The following is a 27,170-nucleotide window of genomic DNA, read 5'->3' as shown; positions in this document are numbered from 1 at the left end:
GTGGGATTGCTGTATCATATGGTAGTTTCTCCAGGAATTATTAAAATATTCCACAAGCTGTGCAGCACAGCCAGAAAAAAAAAAGTTTATGTAAAAAAAAAATACTTGTGCAACTTCCCTTGTTCCAGTGGCTAAGACTCCGTGTCCCAATGCAGGGGGGCTGGGTTCTATCCCTGGTTAGGGAATGAAATCTCACATGTCACAACTAAGAATTTGCATGCCGCAACTGAGGATCCCGCATACCGCAATTAAGACCTAGCACAGCTAAATATATATATATATATATATATATTAGAAATACAGTTATTTTCTGAATTCTTGAGATGATTCTTCTGGTGTTTTGTTTGTTTCATCTTGGCTGTACCACTTGGCTTGCAGGATCTTAGCTCCCCGACCAGGGATTGAATCCAGGTCCCGAGCTTTCGCTCAGAGTCCTAACCACTGGACTGCCAGTTCTACTCTGTGTAATTTCTTTAGTTATAGTTTGTTGCTTTGAACACTGAACAAAAATTCTTCATTGATAAGGTGAGATTTAATTATGTGCAGGTACAGAGAACTAGCTTGTTCAACCTTCAACTCCTTTCTCACATCCCCCTGAAGTGTGGAGGCTGGAAAGCTATCAACTATATTTTCCAGATTCCCTTGCAGTTATGGGTGTTCAATGTCCTTTCTAATCAGATGCACTAGAGTGAGCCTTTACTCCCGGGGGAAGGGAAGCAGGTGAGCCTGTGTAGAACGTGGTGGAGGTGGACCCGGAGCCAGCAGCCTCGCTCAGCAGTTCCTGATCCCAGCACAGGCAACGGCAACATGATGGTCCAATTCTGCAGTGGGGTTTTGGGATACATTTCCTGGAAGATCAGGTAATTATTCTGCGAGCTATACCTCCAACCCTGTGGGTTTAAGCCACCTTGAGTGAATTTTGTTGCCTGTAGTCAAGAACTGACCACTTCACATTTTAACTACATTTCCTTGAACACAGTCATGTTTCTGGTTTCCTCAGTTGTATAGCAATATATTCTTCCTCAATGGCTTTTCTAGGCCGAGACAATGTCCCTTGTATAGAGTTAAAAAATCAAACTACTATTTGACTATTTAAAAAATCAAACTGCTGTGGCACTGTTTTAGGATATGGCTGTAGTTTTATTACAAAACCATCCTTCTGGCATTAGTTGGTTACAGTGATAGCGAGACACTGTGAGTGTGGCAGAGCAGCTCTAATGTAACAACTGCATTCCCTGCTTCCTGAACCCAAATGTAAGTTACTTACACCCTTCTCACACGAGTTACCTGCAAACATTAACACTGCAAATCCTGACACAGAGACCATTTGGGGGGAGCTGACGCTAAGGGGTTAGAGTAAATGTTGATAAGACTACAAAAGTTCTGTTTCTTCTCCCTCCCCGAATTACTCTGCTTAAAAAAAATCAAATTACTTAGAACTAGTCTGAATAGCAGCAGCACCCAAGGAGCATCACACTTAGTTCATGTTAAAAAGCAATACCTGTGTAATGTACGTTTTACACCACAGGCAAAGGGAATGATCGCTCTAGTTTTTAACTCCTGCATTAGAGTCTCTTAAAAAAATAAAAGCATCCCATCAAGTTCTTCTAGATGGTGTTATTGCTGTACATTTGTAGGTGGGTCACTTTCTGTGCTGTGTTTGCTTTGAAGGGATCTTCCAATATATCTCCAATATTCCTTTCTTATAGTGTCCTTTTCTTTAGCTAGGATTTCACATAACTGAAAATGAAAGACAAAAATTCATTAAAGGAAATGTGTAATTCAATCCCTAGAGCAAATGCTTTTGAGCTAATACAGTTTAATTCAGGCCATGATCAAATGAGATAAACCACTAGGGTCATACACTCCGTGCACCAGCAATGCGGGTGTTGCCCTAGACGGCAGACTAGCCCTGCACGGAATTCTGAGTGAGATGCTGAAAGGGGCGTGGACAGAGGTGGCCCTGGGCAGACCCAGCTCTGAGATACCAAGAGAAAAGTGCTAGGTCCTGCCAGCTTACCTCTAATGCTTTACTAAGAATGCCCTCCTTGTTGTCACATTGGTTTTCTAGCATGTCTTCATAGATATCCACAAGAAAGGCAATTAGGTACGGGGAACTGTGACTTGGTTGTAAATCAAGTAATTGATTTAACAGGTTGGGATATTTGGAAAGACCACGATCCTGCAAAATCCTAAAAAAAACAAAACAAATTATTCTCAATTTTGAGAAGGAAAAACAAAAATAGGAGAAAGATCAAGAGAAAATGACCCCTGTAATATAAGCAAGAAAAGGAAACATTTTGAATGAGGTTGAAATGAAACGAAATTTTAAAATTAAATGTGAGCTTTATCATGGCTAATTAAGAGCTGAGTAAAATTAGCTAAAAAGAATAAAGAAGTTTAAAAATAATCATTTATAACTCAAACTGCAACATACAAAATTAAAGGAAAAAAACCCCATCTTCTTAAAATTAAAAAGTGAAGGAAGAAAACAGGAGAGACGTTTCTGTTTCTCGAGACGGCTGCTCATCCCTTCAGCTCTGCAGATAGCACAGGCCCCAGCCTCCGACAGGGCTCCAGACGTGACCGAGCTCTGTGCTTTGTGCTCTCCGGGCCTAGTTTCTCTGGAGCCCTTAAGTTCGACAAGGAGCCTGGTGATGTCAGTGGCCAGGCAAGAGAAACCCTGCTGAGGTAAGGAGTGAGATTTGTAACAGGAGACCTCTGGAAAGGAGAGCAGAAAGGGTGGCTGTGTGTCTGTGCAGTCTGTTTGCAAATGATCTGTCTTGCCCTCCGTGTTCCTGAGCTGAACAGAAACCAGTGTGTGTACTCCACTCTGTCACATAAAGGCTACAGCGTTCATAAATACGGTTAAAACTGGATTACTGTTTACTCATGGACTATTCTAAAAACTGTGCCTGGGAGGTAAAGAAAAGGGTAGAGGGCACTGTTCTTGGGTGTTATCACAACACTGGTTACACGTCTGCTCTTAGATTCAGAAAAATGGAAAATTCCTTAGTATCTTTTTGGAATCTGATTATAGAACATATTCCATGGTGCATCATATTAGCAGGTTTTTTTTTTTAAAAAAAGCAAAAACAACCTCTTACCCTTTCAAATAGTTCCATGCACTTTCATTATGTGGTACTAGTTTGATCATTTCCAGAGTATACCTGTCAGAAAAAACCACAGATAAACATGTACATAACTTTGAAAGAGCAGTGCAATAATGAGAAACAGTTTTCCTACGACTGTGGCACAACTTGCGACATAAGCTTTCACTTACCTCTCCTGCTGGACTTGGTACCTCCCTAGGTTATATCTAAATTAGAGACCCCCTCGAGGCTATGGTGGTCAGTTCTTATTTACATAGTAACATGAAGGCTCAATTCACAAATGGAAAAGAAGTTAATGTGGGAGATTTCCTTTCACTTAGACTTTCCCTCTGAAGGAAATATCAACCAAAACAAGGAGACTTTCCTTTTTTTGCTAAAGCAATCTTAGGAAAATGTCTAAGATCCACTTACGCCAGAAAAATCATTACTCATTGAAAAGAGAACTAAAAACCTTGGAAGCTATAATAAAAAACAGACAAGCATGGAGATTATACAAAGATTAAAAATAAGAAAGCAACATAAGTGCTGTTTCTCATATTCCAAAGCAAGATTCCTAGTAACCTATGATGTGATTCCCATTCCAAATGGACACTCCCTACTTCTCTCTTCCCCTTAACCAGATTATTAATTGTAATTTAGATCCAATTACAAAACCTTCCAAGGGAGTTACAGAACTCTGCTTCACTACATACTTGCTCAAATGAGTAAGTCACTGACTAAAGCTTAGTAATCTCAGTTTTGCTGCACTGCTCTTTTAATAGCATGTTTTCACAGAGAGTAATAATGAACTCATTCAGCATTATGAAAATTATAGAGAAAGAAGCTTGGAAAAGAGAGTTAATGTAGGACACTGGATTAGAGACTGTGTGTGTGTGTTTTAAATTTAAATCACTAGAACCCTATATAGAACAGATAAAATTAGAGCCAGCTGCCCTGATCCAAGCGGAATAAGGGCAAGGGAGATGGGAGGCAGACACACCTCTTCCTAGGAGCTGTTAAAACAACCTTTAAAATTAAAATACGGCACAACAGTGTAAAGCAATTATATGCCAATAGAGAGCTTAAAATAAAATAAAATAAAATAAAACAAAACTATGATCCTATCAGGCTATAGAAACAATAAGTATACTCAAATTTCAAACAGACACTGAGACAAAATAGACAAAGTCAGGAAAGAGGTTTACAGGTAGAATATAGGAATTCATATGGAAATTCATGCCAATTCAGAAATTTCTAGACCTTACAATACCATTTTGTATGCTAGAGCAGCTTTCAGCAGGGGATGATTTTACAATGATTTGGCAATGTCTAGGGACATTTTTATTTGTCACAACTGGGGCGGGGAGGGGTTTACTACTGAGATACCAGGAATAAGGGCCGAGAATGCGGCTACGCGGCCTAGAATGCACAGGAAAACGAAGACGCACTGGGCCCCAAACGCTGCACCAGAGTAACAAGGCATCTGGAGGCTGTTATCTACCATTTACTGAGATGCTTCCTAGACACTATGAAATCTGATTTCTTCTCAATCTACAGAGGCAACAATATTTCAAGAAACTTAAGACACTACAAAGTAAAGGCTTACTACACACTGTATTATTCGTAAGTTTATCATTACAGGTTTTCTCTAAGTATTCTGTCCTATTACTCTCACGAGGGCAGGACTGGGGCAGTCTTGATCTTTCCTGTATCCCGATGCCTGAGACATGGGAGGCACACAAATATTCTTTTAATGAGTGAACAAGTGATGATTACTAACTGGACTTCTCTCTCCAATACAGCACGATCGTTGTAGCCCGTGGTGTTAGAGATTACGAAGTATCTTTGGTTCCAGACAGAATTATTTCTCACATCCTCTTTGAGAAGTTGGTCTACATACTGCAGCTCATTATCCCAAAGTTTAAATTCCTAAAAGAAAATAAAAAATAAAATATCCAATTAGAAATGTTCTATTATTTATAAACAGTAAAAATAAATAAAACTTGAGCAAAGCTAAGCAGGTAGAACTGAAGACATGGACTCATCACATATTTGGAGGAGAGGGAGGCTGCAGGCCAAGGAAATGGCGGGGAAAGAAAAGTCATGGAAGACAGGGAACAGTCAGGAGAAGGGAGAGACTGGGACCTGAGAGTCAGCAGCCAGGGAGGCTGCAACGGAGTAGCATCCTGTGGAAAACAACTCGGACACCAAGCAGCATGTTCTAACTATGAGACCCAAGAACTACTCTAAATTAAAGAAAAAAAAAGTATATCTAACTAAATGCTTATGCATTGTTTATGGTGAAAACGCAGAAGAAAAAACCAAACTCAGAATAACACAATGATTAACTGTAGTATTGTATATTAATTTGATGTGATTTGACATTATTACATACATTAAGCAAAAGGGAGGTATTCAAAAAGGCACATACAGGATAAAATTAAATGAAAATATATGTAGATAAATATACACAATTGGATTTAGACAAATTTTTACATTACAAAGTTGTTTTAAATTTAAAAAATTATGGAGTGCAAAGAACCAATAGACAACTTGAAAAGGAGCAGAACGGTCAAAACGTACAAATGCTGCGAAAGCTGGGGATGTTAACTATGAAAAAGCTAACAGAGAAATATTGCTTATTTGATGCTAGCAAAAAACTAGAATTTCATAAAAAATAAAAATACTAAATGTCCCCAGAAAATGTATTCCTTTAATCAAATTTGGAAAAGTTTAAATTTTTGAGCAAAAAAATTTTTGGTGAAATACTCTTGGTATAATGAATAGTGCAGAGAGTAGCAATCACTGGAAAAAATTCACAGGACACAAGACTATAATTGTTTGCTGGAATAAACAGAAATGTCCAGAGTGGGAGTTGTAACTATTTTTCTCCTATTCAGGATTTAGCATAAAATTTTAACAAGTGGGCAGAAATAAAATACATAATAGTTCCTGTAAAATCACATTCCAAAGTTTATGTATGCAAAACCTTAACATGTAATATGTCCTTGTTAAATAACAGAGGTGTATTAAAAATTTACAACTACTTTTTCTATTCAATTTACTAACAAATGTAAGATATGGTGCAAATTCAATCCAAAAAATATTAAGAAGTCACTATTATTGTTCTTCACCGTGAAGTTACTCACCAACATACCCAAAGAGATTCGAAAGGTAAACCAACATGAAGGATGTCAGGTTTAATTATCTTAATAATTCTTAATCGTTATATAATGTGTGTAATGATCTATATGTATGTTTCAGTTTAAGTATACTAACAATTTAACAGTAGTTAAATTATTTGAGTTAAAAAATAAAAATCTAAAAAACACTGTAATAAAGGCAATACCTGAATAACCCACTGTCGATGTTGCCAGGCATGATAATTCTTTGCGTCCTGATTAAGAATATCAGCAATAAACTCAAGCTCCTGAGATGGGTCTCTCAGCCATTCCACTAGCACTCGTCTATGATGCCTAGAGAAGGAAGGAGAGGAGTTTTGGTGTGAATGTACCCAAAAGCTGAAGTGTCAGCTGCATGTGTTGTACTAGGTGGTGTGGAGGGACACTCAGGAAACAGAAATTCACCTCTAATTCTCAGTACTCTACTGGAAAGAAAAGATCCTACAGAAGAAACACTAAGAGAGAAAATTTGAGAACACTAAGTAATAGCTGAGAAACATAAAACAGTGACTTGCATGTAAAATGAAACCAGTTGCTAAGAGTTTAAAGGAGGCTTATCTCAAGCTAAAACTGGAAGTACAGTAATCTCTTGACAACCACAATACCCTGTGAAAGAATTTTTCACCATGCCCAGGTGCCACAATGAGATTATGGGAAACACGATACTATTCTATCAAGTATGGAAGCTCCTCTGGTACCAACAGGCGATCAGTTTCCCTTGAGTTCTAAGTGCCACTACCCAAGCAACTGCTTATTCCACCAGTGCATGGGCAGAATGGAATTCACTTCTGCTCTGGCAAGTAGCTGTGACACGTTGCAAGTTTGTCAAAAGAGGAGTTTCTATACTAAGAAAATCTTCTAAGAGTGCTCTACTGGGTTCTACTTTTATAACTTTCTTTAGCTGAAATATTTACAAAAATCTATTAGTGAAAATGTTCTAAAATTCCCTGTGGTGATGGCTGCACACATATACCCCGTAGGTGGGTAAATATTATGATATGTGAATTATATCTCAATGAAGCTGTTTTTTAAAAAATCCAGTAGTATTCATTATACTAAAAGTGAGCAGGGTGACGGGGGAAAGGGGAAAGATTTAATGCTTGACGGTGACCTATTCTACATGCATTGAAAATTTAAAAATTCATCTTAGAGAATATTAAGAAGGCAAGATACCACCAAGAGGAAGACCCCAGAGGGAACAGTTTCCAAATAATTTATTTAAGAAGTCTTCCAAGTCAGGGAACACTAGTGACGATTTATTTTTCCAGATTACTGGTGAATTCTAAAGTTCAGAAAGAATTTAAGAATTAGGGCCTCCTGCATGTCAGACTGACTTCTCAGAACAAAATACTAAGAAGCTCTCTTTGATGTTCTATGATTTAAAGAGTACTAATTAAATACAGGGGTTTGGTCTTATAGCATAAGTTTTCCTAGTGGGAATTTAATAAAAAACGATCAACTAACTGGCACACAGGATTTGCATTACTTGTACTAAACTAGCTGTGACAGCGACTAGTGAGTGGGCAACTTAAAAGGTACCGCAACTAAAACTGCTGGGTTTCCAACAGCAGCTGCTCTGGGTATCTTTATATTTTGTTTTTCATAATGATAGGTGGTAACGTGTTAATGACAGATTCTGCACTATCCAGAAAAGGAAGCCACTTCTCTTCAGCAAGAACTGAGAATGCTTGTGATGTCCAGATTTCTTTTTTTTTTTTTAAGATAAAATGGTACATAGTTTATTATCTCTTCAAATACTTTTCTGGATTTTTTTTTTTTTTTTGGCCGTGCCACACAGCTTTTGGGATCTCAGTTCCCCAACCAGGGACTGAACCCAGGCCACAGCAGTGAAAACACCTAATCCTAACCACTAGATGACCAGGGAACTCCCTTCCGGATTTTTACAACTCCAGATTTTTATATAAAAGCACCTTAATTCCAAAGGTAAATAACTTTTAAATGAGGGACTGAGACTCTCTAGCTAACCACTTTTCTCAATGAAACAACTCTTTTATTTTTTATTTTTTAAATTAATTAATTAATTAATTTTATTGGCTGTGTTGGGTCTTTTTTGCTGTGCGCGGGCTTTCTTTAGTTGTGGTGAGTGGGGGCTACTCTTTGTTGTGGTGCGCGGGCTCCTCATTACCATGGCTTCCCTTGTTGCGGAGCTTGGGCTCTAGGTGCATGGGGCTTCAGTAGTTGCAGCACATGGGCTCAATAGTTGTGGTGCACGAACTTAGTTGCTCCGCAACATGTGGGATCTTCCTGGAGCAGGGATCGAACCCGTGTCCCCTGCATTGGCAGGCGGATTCTTAACCACTGCGCCACCTAGGAAGCCCTGAAACAACTCTTCTACAATGCAGTTTCTCAGAATGCAACCATCATCCACTTACAAAGAAAGAAGCTACAGAGGTAAATTTGTTTAAAATTCTACAAATGGAAATCTGCAACAGCTACCCCGACCATGCTTTGCCAAAAGTTCAGTTACTCACTATCAGATCCATTATGTTCTAATTCTTTGAAAATGAAGTAACTACTTATGGTTCACACTCCTTAATGACCATATGTGATCATGCAGGCTGATATTAGCCGACTGGGCCAGAGAGCAGTGCGCCTCCACCTGTGTCCAAAGCTGGGGGACTCTCCCTTCTCCCGAGGCTAACCTACCCGTGGACTGGATCCCTTCCCAACTCCAAGCAAGCCTTACTCTATCCCCCGTTTCTCCAGAACTCCCACCTGTTCTCCTTCTATTAACGTCTCCCCACACCACGACGTCTTTGCCACTTTGGAAAAACAAAACCCAAAAGACACAGCCCTGACTAGCTGCTTGCTCTGTCTTCTTTCTCAACAGCAAACTTCACCTCCCATTAATGATTTCAAGCACTGCTCCATGGCTCATTTCCTCTTCCCACCACCCTCTGCCGCCCAATCACCCCTGCCCCCGGTCCCCCACCCCGGCCTGCCCCTGGTGGGAGGATTGCTCGTGCCAAGACCACTCACTGGCAGCCGTCTATTCAACAACCCGTGTCATCTCCAGTCCCTGCTCTCCTTGCCCTCTCAGCAGTAGCTGATACTGTCATCCATTCCTTTCCTCTTGAAACTCTCCTTTCTCTTGGTTTCTGTGAGGACACGAACTTCTGGTTTCCTTCCTCAGTCCTCCTGGACCACTTCTCTGCCTCTCAAATGCTGCTGCTCACCGGTGCTCTGTCCCCAACCTTCTCTAACTCTCCCTGAGCATCCTCATCCAGAGCGGTGACTTCGGCTCCAGAAGGCATTTTTCAGCCACTTCCTGGACCGCTTCACACACGTGTTCATAAGCACATTGAGCTCCACTCGTCTAATATGGAATCCACCCTTCTTTCCCACAAATGTGTTGCTTTGTTTCCCAAAACTCCCCAAGTGGTCAGCACCACCATTTAGCCAGTGGTCAAGCCAAAAACACAGACATCATTCTTCTCTGCCACTCCCCTGATAAGTTTAACTTCAAAACCTGTTGCTTCTGTCTCCGAAACCTCTCTCACATTTATTCTTATCTCTCCCAGGCCCTACCACACTCTCTCCTAACCCACATACTGCAATGATCCGCCAGGGCTGTGAGCCTGTTCCACTATCCTCCACCTCCTAAGACACAAATCTAATCATACTACTTTCTTTCTTTCTTTTCTTTTCTTTTTTTAAGATTATTTATTTATTTTTGGCTGCGTTGGGTCTCTGTTGCTATGCACGGGCTTTCTCTAGTTGTGGTGAGTGGGGGCTACTCTTTGTTGAGGTATGCGGGTTTCTCATTGTGGTGGCTTCTCTTGTTGCAGAGCACAGGCTCTAGGCATGGGGGCTTCAGTAGTTGCAGCACGAGGGCTCAGAAGTTGTGGCTCACAGGCTTAGTTGCTCCACAGCATGTGGGATCTTCCCAGACCAGGGCTCGAACCCGTGTCCCCTCTATTGACAGGCGGATTCTTAACCACTGCGCCATCAGGGAAGCCCCTAATCATACTACTTTCTTAATTAAAATCTGTCAGGAGCTCTCCACTGCAGCTAAGATCAAGTCCAAAACCCTTATCAATGTTCATAAGGCCCTTGTCCTAGGGCCCCCCAAATGTACTCTAATCACATGGAATTACATGCAGTTCCCCGACTGTATCATGCTCTTTCATGCCTCTCCCCAGAATATTCTCTTTGCCTCCGCAGTCTTCCCCCTCAGAAATCATCCTTCAATCTCAGGCGTAAAGACAGGGTGGGGACACCGCAAGAGAAAAGAGAAAGCCCGTGCACAGCAACGAAGACCCAATGTAACCAATAAATTAATTAACAATAAAAAAATACATAAAATCTATTAAAAAAAAGAATAGGATGGTGTGCGTCAGTCATTATATTGGAAAAAATTTCAAATGGAGGTGACCCCTGCGTGAAGAGCAGGCAGCAAGTGGCACAGAAGTGGTGACAGCTCTCGACCGGACACCACGCTGCCGCTTCTCCTTCACCATGACCACTGCTGCCCCACCTCCACCCCCCGCTCCCCTCCTCTTCCGCCACCATCACCCCCATCACCACAGTCGCTCCCGTTCACAGGGGACTCACTAAATGCTGGGCACTGCCCACACTCTCTCTCTCTCTCTCCTATTTGTTCCCTGTTCTCCTGCTCCATAAATGCTTTTCCCCCCATTGCGTCCTGCACTCCCATCCTTAACAATCCGCATACTCTTGTCTAAGCTGAGTTAGGGGCTTAATTTTTAGAACAAATACACACTGTAAGAAACTCTACCTTTATAGTTTTCACACTGCTCTGTATAATAACTTTACAGTTATTTGGTTTTATTATTTGCTTTCCCTTTTAGACTGTGTCTCATTCATCTTTGTATCCCCAGTATCAATAAAAAAGTTTTAATAAACAAATAAATAAAAGATCAAATACCTGAGTTATTTTATACCATACTGAATAGAAAACATTTTTTCAGATTTTTGGCTCAAATTTTTTTCCTGACTCTAGCAGTATTATATGCTAATATTGAAGCTTTAAATAATAACAGCAGCGGCCTTCCTAGGTGGCGCAGTGGTTGAGAATCCGCCTGCCAATGCAGAGGACACGGGTTCGATCCCTGCTCCAGGAAGATCCCACATGCCATGGAGCAACTAAGCCCGTGCGCCAAAAAATAAAAAAAATAAAATAAAAATAAAATAGAATTTTAAAAAATGATAATAATAATAATAATAATAACAGCAGCAAACATTTGAGTGTAAACTGTGGGTCAGGCACTTCAAGCGCTAAACATAAAGTTATCTCAGTTACTCCTAACAACACTATAAGAGAGGTGACATGAGCTCCAATGCAAGTACTATAATTATAAAGAGACAAACAATTCCCTATGGTTTCATCACCCACTGGCAGGTACTATTAGCATAGCGACTTAGTTCCTTCCTATTTCATCTTACCAAACTTGATAGTTTTTGGGCTGTTCCTCGATTATTGCCGTGATGTAGTTCATTTCCTCATGTAGATCCTTTTGAAGTGACTTTAAGAGAACTCTCCGAAAATGCCTACAGCAAACATCAAACAACCAAAGTCTCATTACTCCACATAAATTGCCCCGCCGCAATATCAATTAGTCACAAGACAACAACATAGACACATTTTTGGGTAGGTAACCAATAATTTAGCAATTTAACTGCTTGCGGTTGTCCAAACTCATACAACTATCTGGTGACTGGAAGAATCTAGCATTTTGAAGCAAAATAGTGGAAGGCAGCAAATGTGAGACAGGAGAAAAGACAACCAACAAAGGGTTATTTTCAGGTAATGCTCTGGTTACTAGAGTTCTATGATACAAGAATCAAAATCATCTCTTTCCCCACATGCTATAACTTGTTCGTTTAGATACATTATTCATGTAATAAATTAATTTCATTATGAACATTATCAAATATTTTACTTTAGAACCACCATAAAAATGCTATTTATAAATGAAACAAGTTTCTCTTTAATTTCTCATAGGTGAAGTCAAACCACTAAAAAAACCTTTTCCTTAAAGACATGATTAGTTCTGGTATGTTTTTTCTCCAAAATTTCAAAATATTCCAACTCAATATATAATAAGAGGCAAGAAGCTACTTTAGAATTTATCTTTTAGGTATATGCCCAGGAGTGGGATTACTGGATCATATGGTAGTTCTATTTGTAGAACTATTTGCCCACTCCTGGGCATATACCCAAAGAAAACCATAATCCCAAAAGAAACTTGTACCATAATGTTTATTGTAGCACTCTTTACAATAGCCAGGACATGGAAGCAACCTAAATGCCCATCAACAAATGAATGGATACAGAAGATGTGGCATATATATACAATGGAATATTACTCAGCTATAAAAAGGGATGAGATGGAGCTATATGTAATGAGATGGATAGAACTACAATCTGCCATACATAGTGAAGTAAGTCAGAAAGAGAAGGACAAATATTGTATGTTAACTCACATATACGGAATCTAAAAATGGTACTGATGAACTCAGTGACAAGAACAAGGAAGCAGATACAGAGAATGGACTGGAGAACTCGAGGTATGGGAGGGGGCGGGGGGTGAAGGGGAAACTGAGACGAAGCGAGAGAGTAGCACAGACATATATATACTACCAACTGTAAAATAGTCAGTGGGAAGTTGTTGTATAACAAAGGGAGTCCAACTCGAGGATGGAAGATGCCTTAGAGGACTGGGGCGGGGAGGGTGGGGGGGACTCGAGGGGGGGGAGTCAAGGAAGGGAGGGAATATGGGGATATGTGTATAAAAACAGTTGATTGAACCTGGTGTACCCCCCCAAAAAAAAAAAAAAAAAATGTCCCTAAAGAGTGTTGTTGAATATTTGCATCAAGAAAAATCTGTTTAATTACGAAATAGCAAAATGATAAAAAAAAATATATATATATATATACATGTGGAAATATAAATAAATTATATATATATAAAAAAAAAAGAATTTATCTTTTAAAATGGAATGCTGTATTTCTCTGTTACAATTAGCTTAGGCTTCACAGAGCACGTACATATACGAGCAGCTTGGTTTATAGGGGTGATTTCAGGTGTACTGTTTTTAAGAAAATGGCAAATAAACTTAGGAAATTTTAAATACATTCTAAGTCGCTCTGAGCTGGGTACAGTCCAGAATTTCTTACAAGCTAAGAATGTGCATATTAGAGACATAAAATGATGGAAGATCACACTAACAGTTCCAGAGAAACATGGTGGGTTAAATAAATAAGTCCATCCTCACTCCCTAACAAGATCCTACTAAAATGATAGTAAAGAAATAAAAAGGGTATAAATCCACAGCAATTGGAAGAGGTCAGTAAAACTATGGCAAATGATAAGCTGATAGTTTTCAGTGGCTTAAAAAAACAGAAAGTGCTAAAAACCTGTTAACTGAGGAAGAAAGGTTCAGAAATCGGATGGATCAGGTATTACCAGAACTGGGAGTCAAGGGTGGGGCTGAAAACAGTGTAAAATGTAAAAAGAGTCCTTAGCAGTCAAGATCTATTCCCCCCACCCTGAGCAGAGAGGTGACAACAGCTCCCAACGGCAGTGGGGGGGGGGGGGGGGCAGGGAGGGTGTGTGTGTGTGTGTGTCTTTTTTTCCCTGGCACAGAGCTCCTAAAACCCCTGTGAATTCCTGAGTGATAAGAGCACTTGGGCATCTCTTGTTCTCCTGAGGCGACTCTAGGTAGGCTCCCGGATGGCTCCTGGTCACCAGGAAGACCATGCCTTGGTAAGGAACAGATAACGTTCAGGCCCGCCTCCCAGCCCCCCGAGAGGGGAGAAGGGCTAGAAATGGACTTAATAATCCATCGTGCCCACAAGAGGCAGCCACCATCAAATCCCAACAGCAGGGGATTCGGAGAGCTGCCTGGTGGGTGAACACATCCCTGAACCAGGAGGGTGATGCACCCCAACTCCACAGGGACAGAAACTCCTGTGCTGGGGACCCTCCCAGACCCCGTCCTAGGCACCTCTTCAGCTGGCTGTGCACCTCTATCTTTTATCATATCTTTTCAGAAACTGGTAAATCTAAGTAAATGTTTCCCTGAGTTCTGTGAGCTACTCTAGCAAATCAATCAAATCCAAGGAGGGGACGGTGGAACCTCTGATTTATAGCCCACCCATCAGAAGCACAGGATGTGCGATTGGCACTGGGGTGGGGCAGGCTTGTGGGACTGAGCCCTTAACCTGAAGGATCTGATGCTACCTCCAGGTAGACAGTGTTAGAATTGAGTTAAATTGTAGGACACCCGGGTAGTGTCACAGAGGGAATTGCTTGGTATAGGAAAAAATCCCACATACATTTGGTGACTGGAAGTGCCAGAAGTGAAGTGTGTTTTGTGAAAGAAAAGAAAACACACAGGAGGAGGAGGAGGACTGCCGTTTTCCTAATAAAAAAACTGGGCAACAGACAAATGGCTTTATTTTCTGGAAAAATCTGAAGCAGAGAGAAATACCAGACATAGCAGAAGGGAGGGTGAGCTAAAGGCTGGAAGCAAGGAAATTTAAAATGCTGAACACACTGAACAGCTGAGAACCCCCCACACCCCATCTTCCCCTGCCAGAACTGACCCCCAGAACTGTGGCTGCCAAATGTACACTCCTCAGACAGCTCTTCTTCAGAGAAACAAACTAGCCAAGAGGACAGACCCAGAAATACTGATGTATGGAGATTTTACACAAAACAGCCACAGCTCCACTAACTAACTGCATAGTGAATCCCTGTAGGCGACAAGCCCTGCAGCACACAGACATCCAAATCGGATTTCTCCTGCTTCTACTGCAAGTACGAAAGGAGAGCCAAGAATTACCAATCATTTGAGAAAAATGTTTACATGAAAATTAACAGAAAAATGAAAAAATAACCCACGCATGGAATAAAAAAGAAGATGCTATTAAAAAAGAATACTCAGAGAACAAAAAAAGAGCCCTCGTAAATTAAAAATGAGCACGGACAGAAGAGTTAGAAGATAAAGTTGATGAAATATCTCAAAAGTAAATAAAAAGACATAAAAATAAGAAGACAATCTCAGAAATACAACAGGCGACTAAAAGGCATTCCAGAAAGAGGAAACAGAGGAAAAGTGAGAAGAAATAATCAAACGAACATAAAAAAAAAAATTCCCAAAGGTAAAGGAAAGGTTAAAACGAAGGAATGGGAATCTTCTCAATAGAGGCTGAAAGAAATAGAAGACAGTTTTAAAAATCTGAAGGAAAATGATTTCCAATCTAGAATTCTATTAGTAAAGCTGAGAAGAGACTAAAGACACTTTCAAATATACAAAATCTCAATAACAATTTGCCACACATCCCTTTATAAGTCCTTTTCTATTCAAGGATCTGGTCTATAAAATGAGAGCGTAAATCAGGAAAAAGCTGTGGGATCAAGGAAACAGGGACCTGACGCAGGAATTACTTGTTGGTAAAAAGAGGACAAAACTAAACAAAAAAGGCAACCTGCTAAAGGAGATGTAAATGCACTATGAAATGTGGGTCCGTATGGACCACAAACTGATTACTGGTTTAACTAAAAACTGTGATGAAGACAGTGTAGGAGACTGAACTCTGTATCTTCCATAAACGGAATAATGTCTAAAATGAAAACATTTAAAATTACCAAGCATATCTTTTAGAATACAGAGGTGATTTTAAGAAAAAACACCTAGGAGTTGTTGCCGCTGGGGAGTGGGACTCTGTAGTGAGAAGGGACAGGGCAGAGATTGATATTTTTCTTTCAGTCACTGACTTTTAAACTCATATGTGATTTATTATCTTGGTAAAAGTTAAAGTTAAGAAAAAAGCCATCCAAACTAAAACCTGAGACATTCAGACAGGGAATATTAACGACGTGTCTTACTTACCACACTGTGTAATTGGCTGCATTTAACTCGATAGCATCTCTGGTTAGTTTAAAAGCCCGTTCACTTCTCTCGTCACGCTGCAGGACGGCCCGGAAGTAATCATAGACATCCTGAACTAGAAGCAGAGCACACAGCTGCATTAGGACGGTCTTCCTGTTTAAAACGACCATTATCGTGCAAAATGTTGTTTTCCTCTTTAAGGGAGGTATTGTATTGCATGTATACGATTTATAACAATAAGCAAAAGGAAGAAAATCCAATGACTGTGATCGCCACCCTGATAACTTACGTCACAGCCAAGATGCACATGTGACTAAGGTTACAGCATATACGCGGTTTGAGGCCAGACTCCAGAGCCCCCAAAGACTTTCTGCATTAAAGAAAAATTTAGAGTGCATATATTCAAATCTATTCACGTAACTGTTTTTCTCACATTTTATTCTGATCAGTTTTGTTTTTTTTTTCTGAGGGGGCGGGGAAGCTATGTTGGGTCTTTGTTGCTGTGCACAGGCTTTCTCTGGTTGTGGCAAGTGGGGCTACACGTTGTTGCAGTACGTGGGTTTCTCACTGCAGGGGCTGCTCTTCTTGCGAGCACGGGCTCTAGGCATGTGGGCTTCAGTACTTGCAGCATGTGGGCTCAGTAGTTGTGACACATGGGCTCTAGGGCATTCTGGCTTCAGTAGTTATGGCGCACGGGCTTAGTTGCTCTGTGGCATGTGGGATCTTCCCAGATCAGGGATCAAACCTGTGTTCCCTGCAGGTGGATTGTTAACCACTGTGCCATCAGGGAAGACACTGATCAGTTTTTTTTTTAACTGAAAAAGTAATATACACAATGATGGAAAACTCAAACAGCACAAAAAGGTTCACGCTAAGTTTCCATTCCACTAAATTCCCAGTCCTTCTCCCCAGAAGCAAGTGCAGAGTGATTCCAGGGTATCCTTCCAGATATATCCTATGCACATGCAAGGATACGTCCTAATTCCATCCTCACATTTTTTTTTTTTAAATACAAATGAGATCACATCACACTCATGTTCTGGGCTTTGCTTTTTTCATTCATACATTATTCAAGGTCGTATAAACTAGTACACATCTCTATGGAAAACCACTTGGTAATATCTATTAAAAGTTAAAACTGACTACTAATTGACCTAACAATTCCAGCCCCAGTAAGTTTTCTTACAAACATAGTCCTATATGTGCCCAAAGCATCCAAGGAAATTTACTGGAGTATTTGGTTACATAAGCAATAAAAAAGTGGGGCTTCCCTGGTGGAACAGTGGTTAAGAACCTGCCTGTCAATGCAGGGAACATGGGTTCCATCCCTGGGCTGGGAAGATCCCACATGCCTCAGAGCAATAAGCTCATGCACCACAACAACTGAGCCTGCACTCTAGAAGCCCTCAAGCCACAACTACTGAGCCCATGTGCTGCAACTACTGAAGCCCATGTGCCTAGAGCCCGTGCTCTGCAACAAGAGAAGCCACCACAATGAGAAACCCAAGCACCACAACGAAGAGTAGTCCCCAGCTCTCCACAACTAGAGAAAGCCTGTGAGCAGCAACAAAGACCCAATACAGCCAAAAATAAAAAAAAAAGAATAAAATAAATCTACGAAAGAAAGAAAAAGGAAGGAAGGAAGGAAGGAAGGAAGGAAGGAAGGAAGGAAGGAAGGAAGGTAGAAAAAAGTAGACTTCCCTGGTGGCAAAGTGGTTAAGAATCTGCCTGCCAATGCAGGGGACACAGATTCAATCTCCGGTCTGCAAAGATCCCACATGCTGCAGAGTAACCACATGCTGCAGAGTAACTAAGATGGTGTGCCACAACTACTGAGCCTGTGCTCTAGAGCCTGTGAGCTGCAAGTACTGAAGCCCACACGCCTAGAGCCCATGCTCTGCAACAAGAGAAGCCACCACCTGCAATGAGAGGCCCATGCACTGCAATGAAGGGCAGCCCCTGCTCGCCACAACTAGAGAAAGCCCATGTGCAGCAACGAAAATCCAACACAGCCAAGAAATAAATAAATAAATAAATAAATAAAATTAAGTTCTCTTAAAAAAAAAAAGAAATAAAAAAGAAATGAAGACTAGAAACAACTGAAATTCCACTAGCAAGGAATGGATTAAGTCCATCACGGTACACCCACACAATGAAATTCTATGTAGCTACTAGTAATGAGGCTGCTCTGTTATGTACTGAAATGGAACAACTGCTAAGATAAGTTGCACAGCGTTTCCTCTTTTATAGCTGTTAGCATTTCCCTTATATATTGAGGCGCTCCTATATTGGGTGCATATATGTTTATAATCATTATATCCTCTTCTTGGATTGATCCCTTGATCATTATGTAGTGTCCTTCCTTGTTTCTTGCAACAGTCTTTATTTTAAAGTCTATCTTATCTGATACCAATATTGCTATTCTAGCTGTCTTTTGATTTCCATTTGCATGGAATATCTTTTTCCATCCCCTCACTTTCAGTCTGTTTGTGTCTCTAGGTCTGAAGTGGGTCTCTTGTAGACAACATATTTATAGGTCTTGTTTTGTATCCATTCAGCCAGTCTGTGTCTTTTGGTTGGTGCATTTAGTCCATTAACATCAAGGTAATTATTGATATGTATGTTCCTATTACCATTTTCTTAATTCTTTGGGGTTTGTTTTCCTAGGTCCTTTTCTTCTCGTGTTTCCCACTTAGAGAAGTTCCTTTAGCATTTGTTGTAGGGCTGGTTTAGTGGTGCTGAATTCTCTTAGCTTTTGCCTTTCTGTAAAGCTTTTGATTTCTCCATCAAATCTGAATGAGATCCTTGCTGGATAGAGTATTCTTGGTTGTAGGTTCTTCCCTTTCATCACTTGAAATATATCGTGCCATTCCCTTCTGGCTTGCAGAATTTCTGCTGAGAATTCAGCTGTTAACCTTATAGAAGTTCCCATGTATGTTGTCATTTTTCTCCTGTTGCTTTTAATAATTTTTGTCAATTTGATTACTATGTGTCTCGGCATGTTTCTCCTTGGGTTTATCCTGCCTGGGACTCTCTATGCTTCTGGGAATTGGGTGGCTATTTCCTTTCCCAGGTTAGCGAACTTTTTGACTACAATCTCTTCAAATATTTTCTCAGGTCCTTCTTCTCTCTCTTCTCCTTCTGGGACCCCTATAATGCGAATGTTGGTGCGTTTAATGTTGTTCCAGAGGTCTCTTAGGCTGTCTTCATTTCCTTTCATTCTTTTTTCTTCATTATATTCTGCGGCAGTGATTGCCACCATTCTGTCTTCCAGGTCCCTTATCTGTTCTTCTGCCTCAGTTATTCTATTGCTTCCTTCTAGTGCATTTTTCATTTCAGTTATTGTGTTGCTTATCTCTGTTTGTTGGTTCTTTAATTCTTCTAGGTCTCTGTTAAACATTTCTTGCATCTTTTCCACTCTTTTTCCAAGGTCCTGGATCTTCACTATTATTATCCTGAATTCTTTTTCTGGAAGGTTGCCTATCTTCACTTCATTTAGTTGTTTTTCTGGGGTTTTATCTTCTTCCTTCATCTGGTACAAGGTCCTCTGCCTTTTCATTTTCTCTATCTTTCTGTGATTGTGATTTTCATTCAGCAGGCTGCAGGATTATAGTTCTTGCTACCACTGTCTGCCCTCTGCTAGATTAGGCTATCTAAAAGGCTTGTGCATGCTTCCTGATGGGAGGGACTAGTGGTGGGTAGAGCTGGGTGCTGCTCTGGTGGGCAGAGCTCAGTAAAACTTCAATGAGCTTGTCTGCTGATGGGTGAGGCTGAGTTCCCTCCCTGTTGGTTGTTTGGCCTGAGGCGACCCAGCATTGGAGCTTACAGGCTCTTTGGTGGGGCTAATGGTGGATTCTGGGAGGGCTCACGCCAATGAGTACTTTTCAAAACTTTCACTGCCAGTGTCCTTGTCCCCACAGTGAGCCACAGCCATTCCCTGCCTCTGCAGGAGACCCTCCAACACTAGCAGGTAGGTCTGGTTCAATCTCCTATGGGGGCACTGCTCCTTCCTCCTGGGTCCTGGTGTGCACACTACTTTGTGTGCCCTCCAAGAGTGAAGTCTCTATTTCCCCCAGTCCCATGGAAGTGCTGCAATCAAATCCCACTGGTCTTCTAAGTCTGATTCTCTGGGGATTCCTCCTCCCATTGCCAGACCCCTAGGTTGGGAAGCCTGACGTGGGGCTCAGAACCCTCACTCCAGTGGGTGGACTTTTGTGGTACAACTGTTTTCCAGTGTGTGAGTCGCCCACCCAGCACTTATGGGATTTGATTTTATCACAATTGCACCCCTCCTACTGTCTTACTGAGGCTTCTTGTTTGTCTTTGGATGTGGGGTATCTTTTTTGGTGAATTCCAGTTTCTTCCTGTCAATGATTATTCAGCAGTTAGCTGTGATTCTGATGCTCTCACAGGAGAGAGTGAGTGCACGTCCTTCTACTCCGCCATCTTGAACCAATCTCTGAATACACCTATTTTTTTCACATCCTCACTGATGGGAGTATCAAAATTTCTGACCTTTGCCAATCTCTTAAATGAAGGAACTTACACCTTGACAAATATTAACCTATTTTATTCTCATTTCCACAAAAGAAACTGAGGCTTAGAAAGATTAACAAGTTCACATGGTCCAGTGTACCTTGGAGACAGAAGTTAAATCCAAATCTAGTCTGACACCAAAGCCCACACTGCTAACCACAATGCTAATTTCACTGTGCTGAAATACCCTCACATCACAGCACAGATAACACAGAGAACAGATTAAGGCCCCAGACAGACTACTAAAAAACCCCAAATGATTATAAATACTATTCAATACCTCTTTTTCCACAATTAAAAATTTATGTGGACATGCTATGCTATTTTTCTTACAGAATGTACTTTTCCAGTTACTGACAGAGTTTATAAACTTTTACCAGGTCAATATGCATGAATACAATGTCAATACACCTGAATTTGCCTAACTATTCTGCCACTATTGGTGACGTAGGTTGTTTTCAACTTTGTCTTGTAAGAATCACTACTTTGTGTCCAATGACTTTCTATAAAAAAATTTAAAAAATTAAATATACAATACACATGTATGTATTTACGTGTGCATGCAAGCACACACAGGTATATAGTTTCCTTAGACTACAACCCTAAAAGTGAAATTATCAGAGGAGAGCATGAATAATTACAGCTCTTTCTAAACATACAAAGGTCATCTACTTCTAAATACTATCTTTAAAATGCTGAATTTAATTTATACCAGAGTAAAATTTAGAAACAACATAAATGGTAAATAACTCTGGAATATTATGTGGTCATTAAGAACCAAGCTCCCAAATACTTTAAAATGTGTAACAAAATGCCTATAACATGTTAACTCTGTATACGGGGTAGACACGCTTTATTTTACATTCACATATGCATACATACATAGTATAAACCTAGCTCTGTGGAAACGTAATTGTAGAGGATTGGAAGGCTATACACCAAACGTTAACAGTGGTGAGTTCTGGGTGATGAGACTCTTCTTTTGATTAACATCTTCAAATTTTTCTACAGTGAGCAGGTATTACTTTAAAAAATATTTTTAATTAAAAAGAAATACACGTTCTAGGTAAACACTGCAAACAATGTTAAAAGACACGAAGCTCCCCACACTCCAGTGCTCCTCCCCAATGCACTGGATCTGTATCAGCGGTGATGGCTGTTACCAGTTGATGTGTCTTGCCAGACATTTTTCTAAGCAGATAAATGTAATTTTGTTCTTGTTTATTTTCAATGAAGTTGGCATAACCTTTTTCATCGTGGCATTTCCCCCTCAGTGATACGTCTTTCCACGCCTGTGTATACACATGTACATCATTGTTTTTTCACTTTTCCACACAGTGGGCATGGCATAATTTACATGTCAATACTATTTTTTTGCAGAACACATTTCTGTAAGTGGGACAAGGATACTCAGTCTTAGGGCTATATATTTTAAGCTGACAAGATCATAAATAAATTTGAGATTGTATAAATAGAATTTTATATTCATTAGATTTTTCTGATATTAAAAACTTTTGATATTGTCTTTTCATTAAAAATTATGAATATACTGTCATACTCAAAGTTTCTAAAACTTACATGCCTTTTTTTTCATTCAACATTGTTTCTGTGATCTGTCCCTATTATAACAGATCTAGATCCTCTTGTTGGTTATAGCATACAATTGCATGACAATGAAACATTTACTTATTCTCCAAAACATGAATATACAGCTGGTTTCCAATATTTTGTTTTTGCAAAACATGCTGTGAATTGTAATAGCTATCGCACACAGTGCTTACTATGAGTCAGCCACTGTTCTATTATTTCACGTGGATAATTCACTCACTCTTACAGTTACTACTATTATCCTCATTTTACAAAGGAGGAAACGGAGGTACTGAGAGATTAAATAACTTGTCCAAGGTTACAGAGCCAGTAAAGCGATGCAGTTAGAATTTGAACCAGGTGGTCTGGCTCTGAAGTCTGTGCTCTTAGTCTCCTAGTCCATGTCTTCTGATGCCATAAGCCACAGTGAATACAGAACGTATCAGGAGAAGCAGTGGTTCAAGACTGTAATACATGAGCGTTTTCTAGTTTTACTAAATATACACGCAGTACTGCTTTCTAAAATGGTTAAACGTATGAAAAGTACCATCTGAAAAGCATGGGATCTGTTCATATGTCTCAATACCAGATATCATAAAACAGTTTAAAATTATCTTTCATTCCTAATGATAATGGATTCTCTCCCTATTTAATGGCCAATGAAATGTTTTCTTCTATGAAATGCCAGTTCATTACCCTTTTGTCTATTTTTTGATTAGTTTGCCTGTTTCTTTAACCTTTCGTAGGAATTCCTTATAAAGTTCTGAATATCAATCTTCTGTTTATACATCTCCCACGTGGATGTTTGCCTTTTAACTTATTCATGCTGTCTTCTGCTATACAAATTTAAAATTCTGATATGTTACCAATTTTGACTGATGGGTCATATTTCTTTCTTTTCCTTTGTGGTCTCTAATAATGATATATTTAAGAATTAAAAATGCTTTTTTTTAACCCTGCAAAGAGAGTTTTATTATTTTTAGCTGAAAGAGAAATAAATGAGTGTGTCAATTTTCAAAAGGTACCTTATGAATCGGGAAAGGTTGTGGTTTTAACTTCTCAGATCACTAGTGAGGCTGACATCTCTTCATGGATATTTCTATTTCTTCCAGTGAATTATCTCTTCACATATAATATCTCTCACAGTTTGGAAGTTTTGCAGTTTCATGCAGTTATACATTCTGACCTCTTCCTCAATCGATTCTGAGTTTTACATCTTGTCTAATAATTCCTTCTTTACCCTAAGAATGAAAGATTACTCTATTTGCTCCTACTATGTTTACAGTTTTGTTTTAGAACATGAATTCACCTGTAATTTATCTTCACGTAAATTCAACCTATAATTTATTTTCATGTAAGATATGAGAGAGGGATACAATTTTGTTTATATCCAAATGTATAGACAACTGTTACAAAACCATTACTTGACTACTCTATCTTTTTCATACAGATATTAAATGTCCTTTTTATCAAATAAGTTCCCACCTATATTGATGACCTATTTTTAGATTCTTTATTAGTCTATTTATTTCTGCACCAGTTCCCATGTTAAGCTTAGTAGTACACGTTCATATTTGATAAGGCAATCCCTCACACTATTATCCTTTCTTTACAAACATTCTTGACGTCTCATAATCAGAAAGAACAACAAAAGTTTTTTGTAAAAGAGGAATGATCTTGGATAACAGAGCCTTAACTGAAAGAAATACATGTATACATAAAACTACAAAGCTGGCATTCCATTTGATTTGTTTACCCTTTCCTAGAAGAACAACTAACAATTAAAATCTGCATGGCCTTCAATTTACAAAGCATTTCACATTCATTATGAAAGAATACTTTGTCAAAGAAAATAATCCACTCACTTTAATATCAGTAATGTATTCCAGCTGAGCCTAACAACTCACATTTCAAAATGCTCGTTTCAACCAAAGTTTACTGTAAATTAAACAGTAAATCATTTATATTGTATCTTATGTGCAGATTAAATAGGAAATGAAAACCATAATCACATAGGAGCTACTATGTATTATACTGTAACACTCATTACTTACACTTAAAATATGTCCATTCTTTGGACAAAATGAAAATTTTAATCTTAAAAATAAATTACAGGACTTCCCTCATGGCTCAGTGGTTAAGAATCTGCCTGCCAATGCAGGGACACGGGTTTGAGCCCTGGGCTGGGAAGATCCCACATGCCGCAGAGCAACAAAGCCTGTGCACCACAACTACTGAGCCTGTGCTCTGGAGCCTGTGAGCCACAACTACTGAGCCCGTGTGCCACAACTACTGAAGCCTGCACGCCTAGAGGTCATGCTCCGCAACAAGAGAAGCCACCACAATGAGAAGCCTGCACACTGTAACAAAAAATACCCCTGCTCACTGCAACTAGAGAAAACCCATGCAGAGCAACGAAGACCCAATGCAGCCAATAAATTATTTATTTAGTTAATTAATTTTTAAAAAGAAAAGAAATGACAAAACCCCACAAGATTAGTTTAAGTCATTTAGATCTTTATTAGACAAGAATCTGTCATCTATCTAGCCACATAGTTGTGAATTTCAACTTTGCTACTAAGTTTGACTTACAGAACTTTTCCTGATAAAAAATAAACTTACATTTTTCACTATAAATGATCTGGACCACTGGATTGGGGCCATCATTCTGCGGCACTGGATCTATATCAGCCCATTCTGCTCTGTCCCTGAAAAAAAAAATATATATATATATATTTCAGTGATTATATTCAAGTATATAAGGAAAAAAAGAAATCTGATGTTTTTTAAAAAGGCCGCAATTACACTTTAACTTACAAACGATGTAATCACAGCTGGATTCTTCATGACCAAGTTTTGCCACTTTGCTTAAAAGTTTTATTAAAGTTTTAAAGTAAAATTGAAAAATGAATAATTTTCCCCAATTAAAGTAAGTAATAAATCAATAGCTTTCAAATTTAAAGTTTTTACATAAATGCAAAAGCAAGTTTTTGTAGCAAATACACAATAGTTTAAAATTAGAAATCAATCTAATTCATTGCTCTAATAAGACTCTTCAGAGTCAGTCAACATTTAAAACACATTTTGAATAACAATTTTTATTTGAATAATCTAAATAACTAGACAGTGATATTTAAAAGTAAAAGTAATCACTACCATTTTACTGTAGACTGAGAGGTGGTCCAGGTGGTCAGTAGAGTCTGGAATCTGTGGAACACTGGCTCTACCACTTAACTAGCTGCGTGACCTTGAGAAAGTTACTTAACCTCTCTGGGCCTCAATTTCCTCATTTATAAAATGGAGATGATACTATTACCAGCCAACTTTAGAAGGCTATTTGGAGGTTTAAGTCAAATAATACCTTAAGCACTTTAAAATGTGCATAATAGTAAGCATATAGTACATAGTAAATACACTACATATACACTAACATACACAATTAGCATATACCATATTATACAGTAAACATATTACTGTATCCTTAAATATATATGCTATATGTTATAAACATAGCATATAATAAATGCATATAGTAAGTATTCAATGAATACTACTTCTCATTACCAATGCTAAAATAAATTACAGTGGCAACACTGGACACCTACAGACAATGCTGTGTAAACTGCTCAGCGTGACCAAATGTTCTTTGACCACTCTTCTTGTATTCTTTCCCTATTTACCCATTTTTCAGTTCTCTGTACTGATCAGCTATTGACAGCAAAAATTCTGTGGTATCTGGACAAATCCTAACACTGTGCCCATTATATAAGGAGAAATTCAGGGGAAACAGCTACCTGAGGTGTTAGACCTAGATGGCGAGCGGCATGAGAAAGGTAAGGTGTCCTTCAGGCACAGGGAAATCAGACACCGTCAAGGGAAGAACGCGAGTATTACACAGTTCAGAGGGGAGGCCTGAGGGCTCTGGGGCCACCCCAACCAACTGAAAGCACTACAACAACTCCGATTAGGAAACCTGGATAGTAACCTCCACTCGATTCGTAAAATCCAGGCAAATCAGCCATCTAATGGGTTTACCTAGAACTACGGGAGAAAAAATAAGACATAAGGAAAGAAGGGACTTCGCCATCGTCTCTGCAGGTTCCAATGGAGCTGGGGAGTCAGCAGGACCAATAGAAAGCAAAGAACGCATCGGGACGGGACCGGGGGGCGGCAAGGATGGGGAGGAGAGGCGAGAAAGGCCGGCAGTGCCCACAGAGCACGCCGCCCGCACTCGGGGCGAGGCGACGGGGGAGGCGTAGCGGAGTTCCATCCTCATAGTGAGTTCCATCTTCGCAGCCTGGCTCGGGGCCGGGCTGACGCTGGCGCTAAAACGCTGAAGCCAGACGCTGAATGAAAACGTCCCGGTCCCTGAAGCTCTGACGCTGGCTCGCTCCGTTTCCGCAGAACCAACCACGGAAGCCCCGTTTCCAAAGCGAACCCCTCCGGACCTTGGTTACATTATTTCCCGCCCGGCGGTGCGACTGCGCCCAAGCCCTTCGGCACTGGGACCACAGCAGGCCGGCGCCGGGGGGCCCCGACCCTCCACCGCCCGGCGCGGGCCCCACCCCGCCGCTCCCGGCCGCCGCCCCGCGGAGACGCGCGAGCCTCGGCCGCAGCCACCGCCGCCCCGCGCGCCGGCTGGGTCCCGGGCGCCGCGGCCTTGCCGTGGGCGTTACCTGTACAGGACATAGGTGGGCGAGTCCAGGCTCAGGAACCCGTCGTCCATAGGGGACGCCGCCGCCTCTTCCTGCGTCGGCTGGGGCGGCGGGGGCTGCGGCTGGGGCGGCGGCGGCGGCTCCGGCTGACCGGGCTCCCCGCCCTGCGCAGCCTCCCCGACCCCGTCGGCGGCCGCCATCTCTCCTCGGCCCTGAGCGGAGGAGGCAGCGGAGGC

The 27,170-nt window shown here is 40.4% G+C and overlaps 1 protein-coding gene across 1 annotated transcript; it reads right to left on the bottom strand.

Moving 5' to 3' along the window:
• Nucleotides 1-1,117: 1,117 nt before the first annotated feature.
• Nucleotides 1,118-27,170, bottom strand: FNTA (farnesyltransferase, CAAX box, alpha). Its single transcript, XM_057696913.1, has 9 exons — nucleotides 26,956-27,170; nucleotides 24,902-24,987; nucleotides 16,157-16,271; nucleotides 11,702-11,806; nucleotides 6,442-6,568; nucleotides 4,873-5,021; nucleotides 3,108-3,170; nucleotides 2,021-2,192; nucleotides 1,118-1,740 (listed from the first exon to the last, which is right to left on the bottom strand). Exons 1-9 carry the CDS (start codon nucleotides 27,132-27,134, stop codon nucleotides 1,618-1,620), a joined length of 1,119 nt encoding a protein of 372 aa, XP_057552896.1. The 5' UTR covers nucleotides 27,135-27,170; the 3' UTR covers nucleotides 1,118-1,617.

This window comes from Hippopotamus amphibius, chromosome 10 (assembly GCF_030028045.1).
Source record: "Hippopotamus amphibius kiboko isolate mHipAmp2 chromosome 10, mHipAmp2.hap2, whole genome shotgun sequence".
Taxonomy (NCBI): Eukaryota; Metazoa; Chordata; class Mammalia; order Artiodactyla; family Hippopotamidae; genus Hippopotamus; species Hippopotamus amphibius.
This window is presented reverse-complemented; position numbering and strand designations above follow the sequence as displayed.

Bases quoted from the DNA above. Each gene is read 5' to 3' on its own strand.
- FNTA (XM_057696913.1), bottom strand. From the start codon at position 27,134: ATGGCGGCCGCCGACGGGGTCGGGGAGGCTGCGCAGGGCGGGGAGCCC. The intron at 6,569-11,701 runs GTAAGATGAAAT...TTCCTTCTCTAG, and splicing joins CCCAAAAACTATCAAGTTTG to GCATCATAGACGAGTGCTAG. The intron at 5,022-6,441 runs GTATTGCCTTTA...ATTTTCTTTTAG, and splicing joins ATCGACAGTGGGTTATTCAG to GAATTTAAACTTTGGGATAA.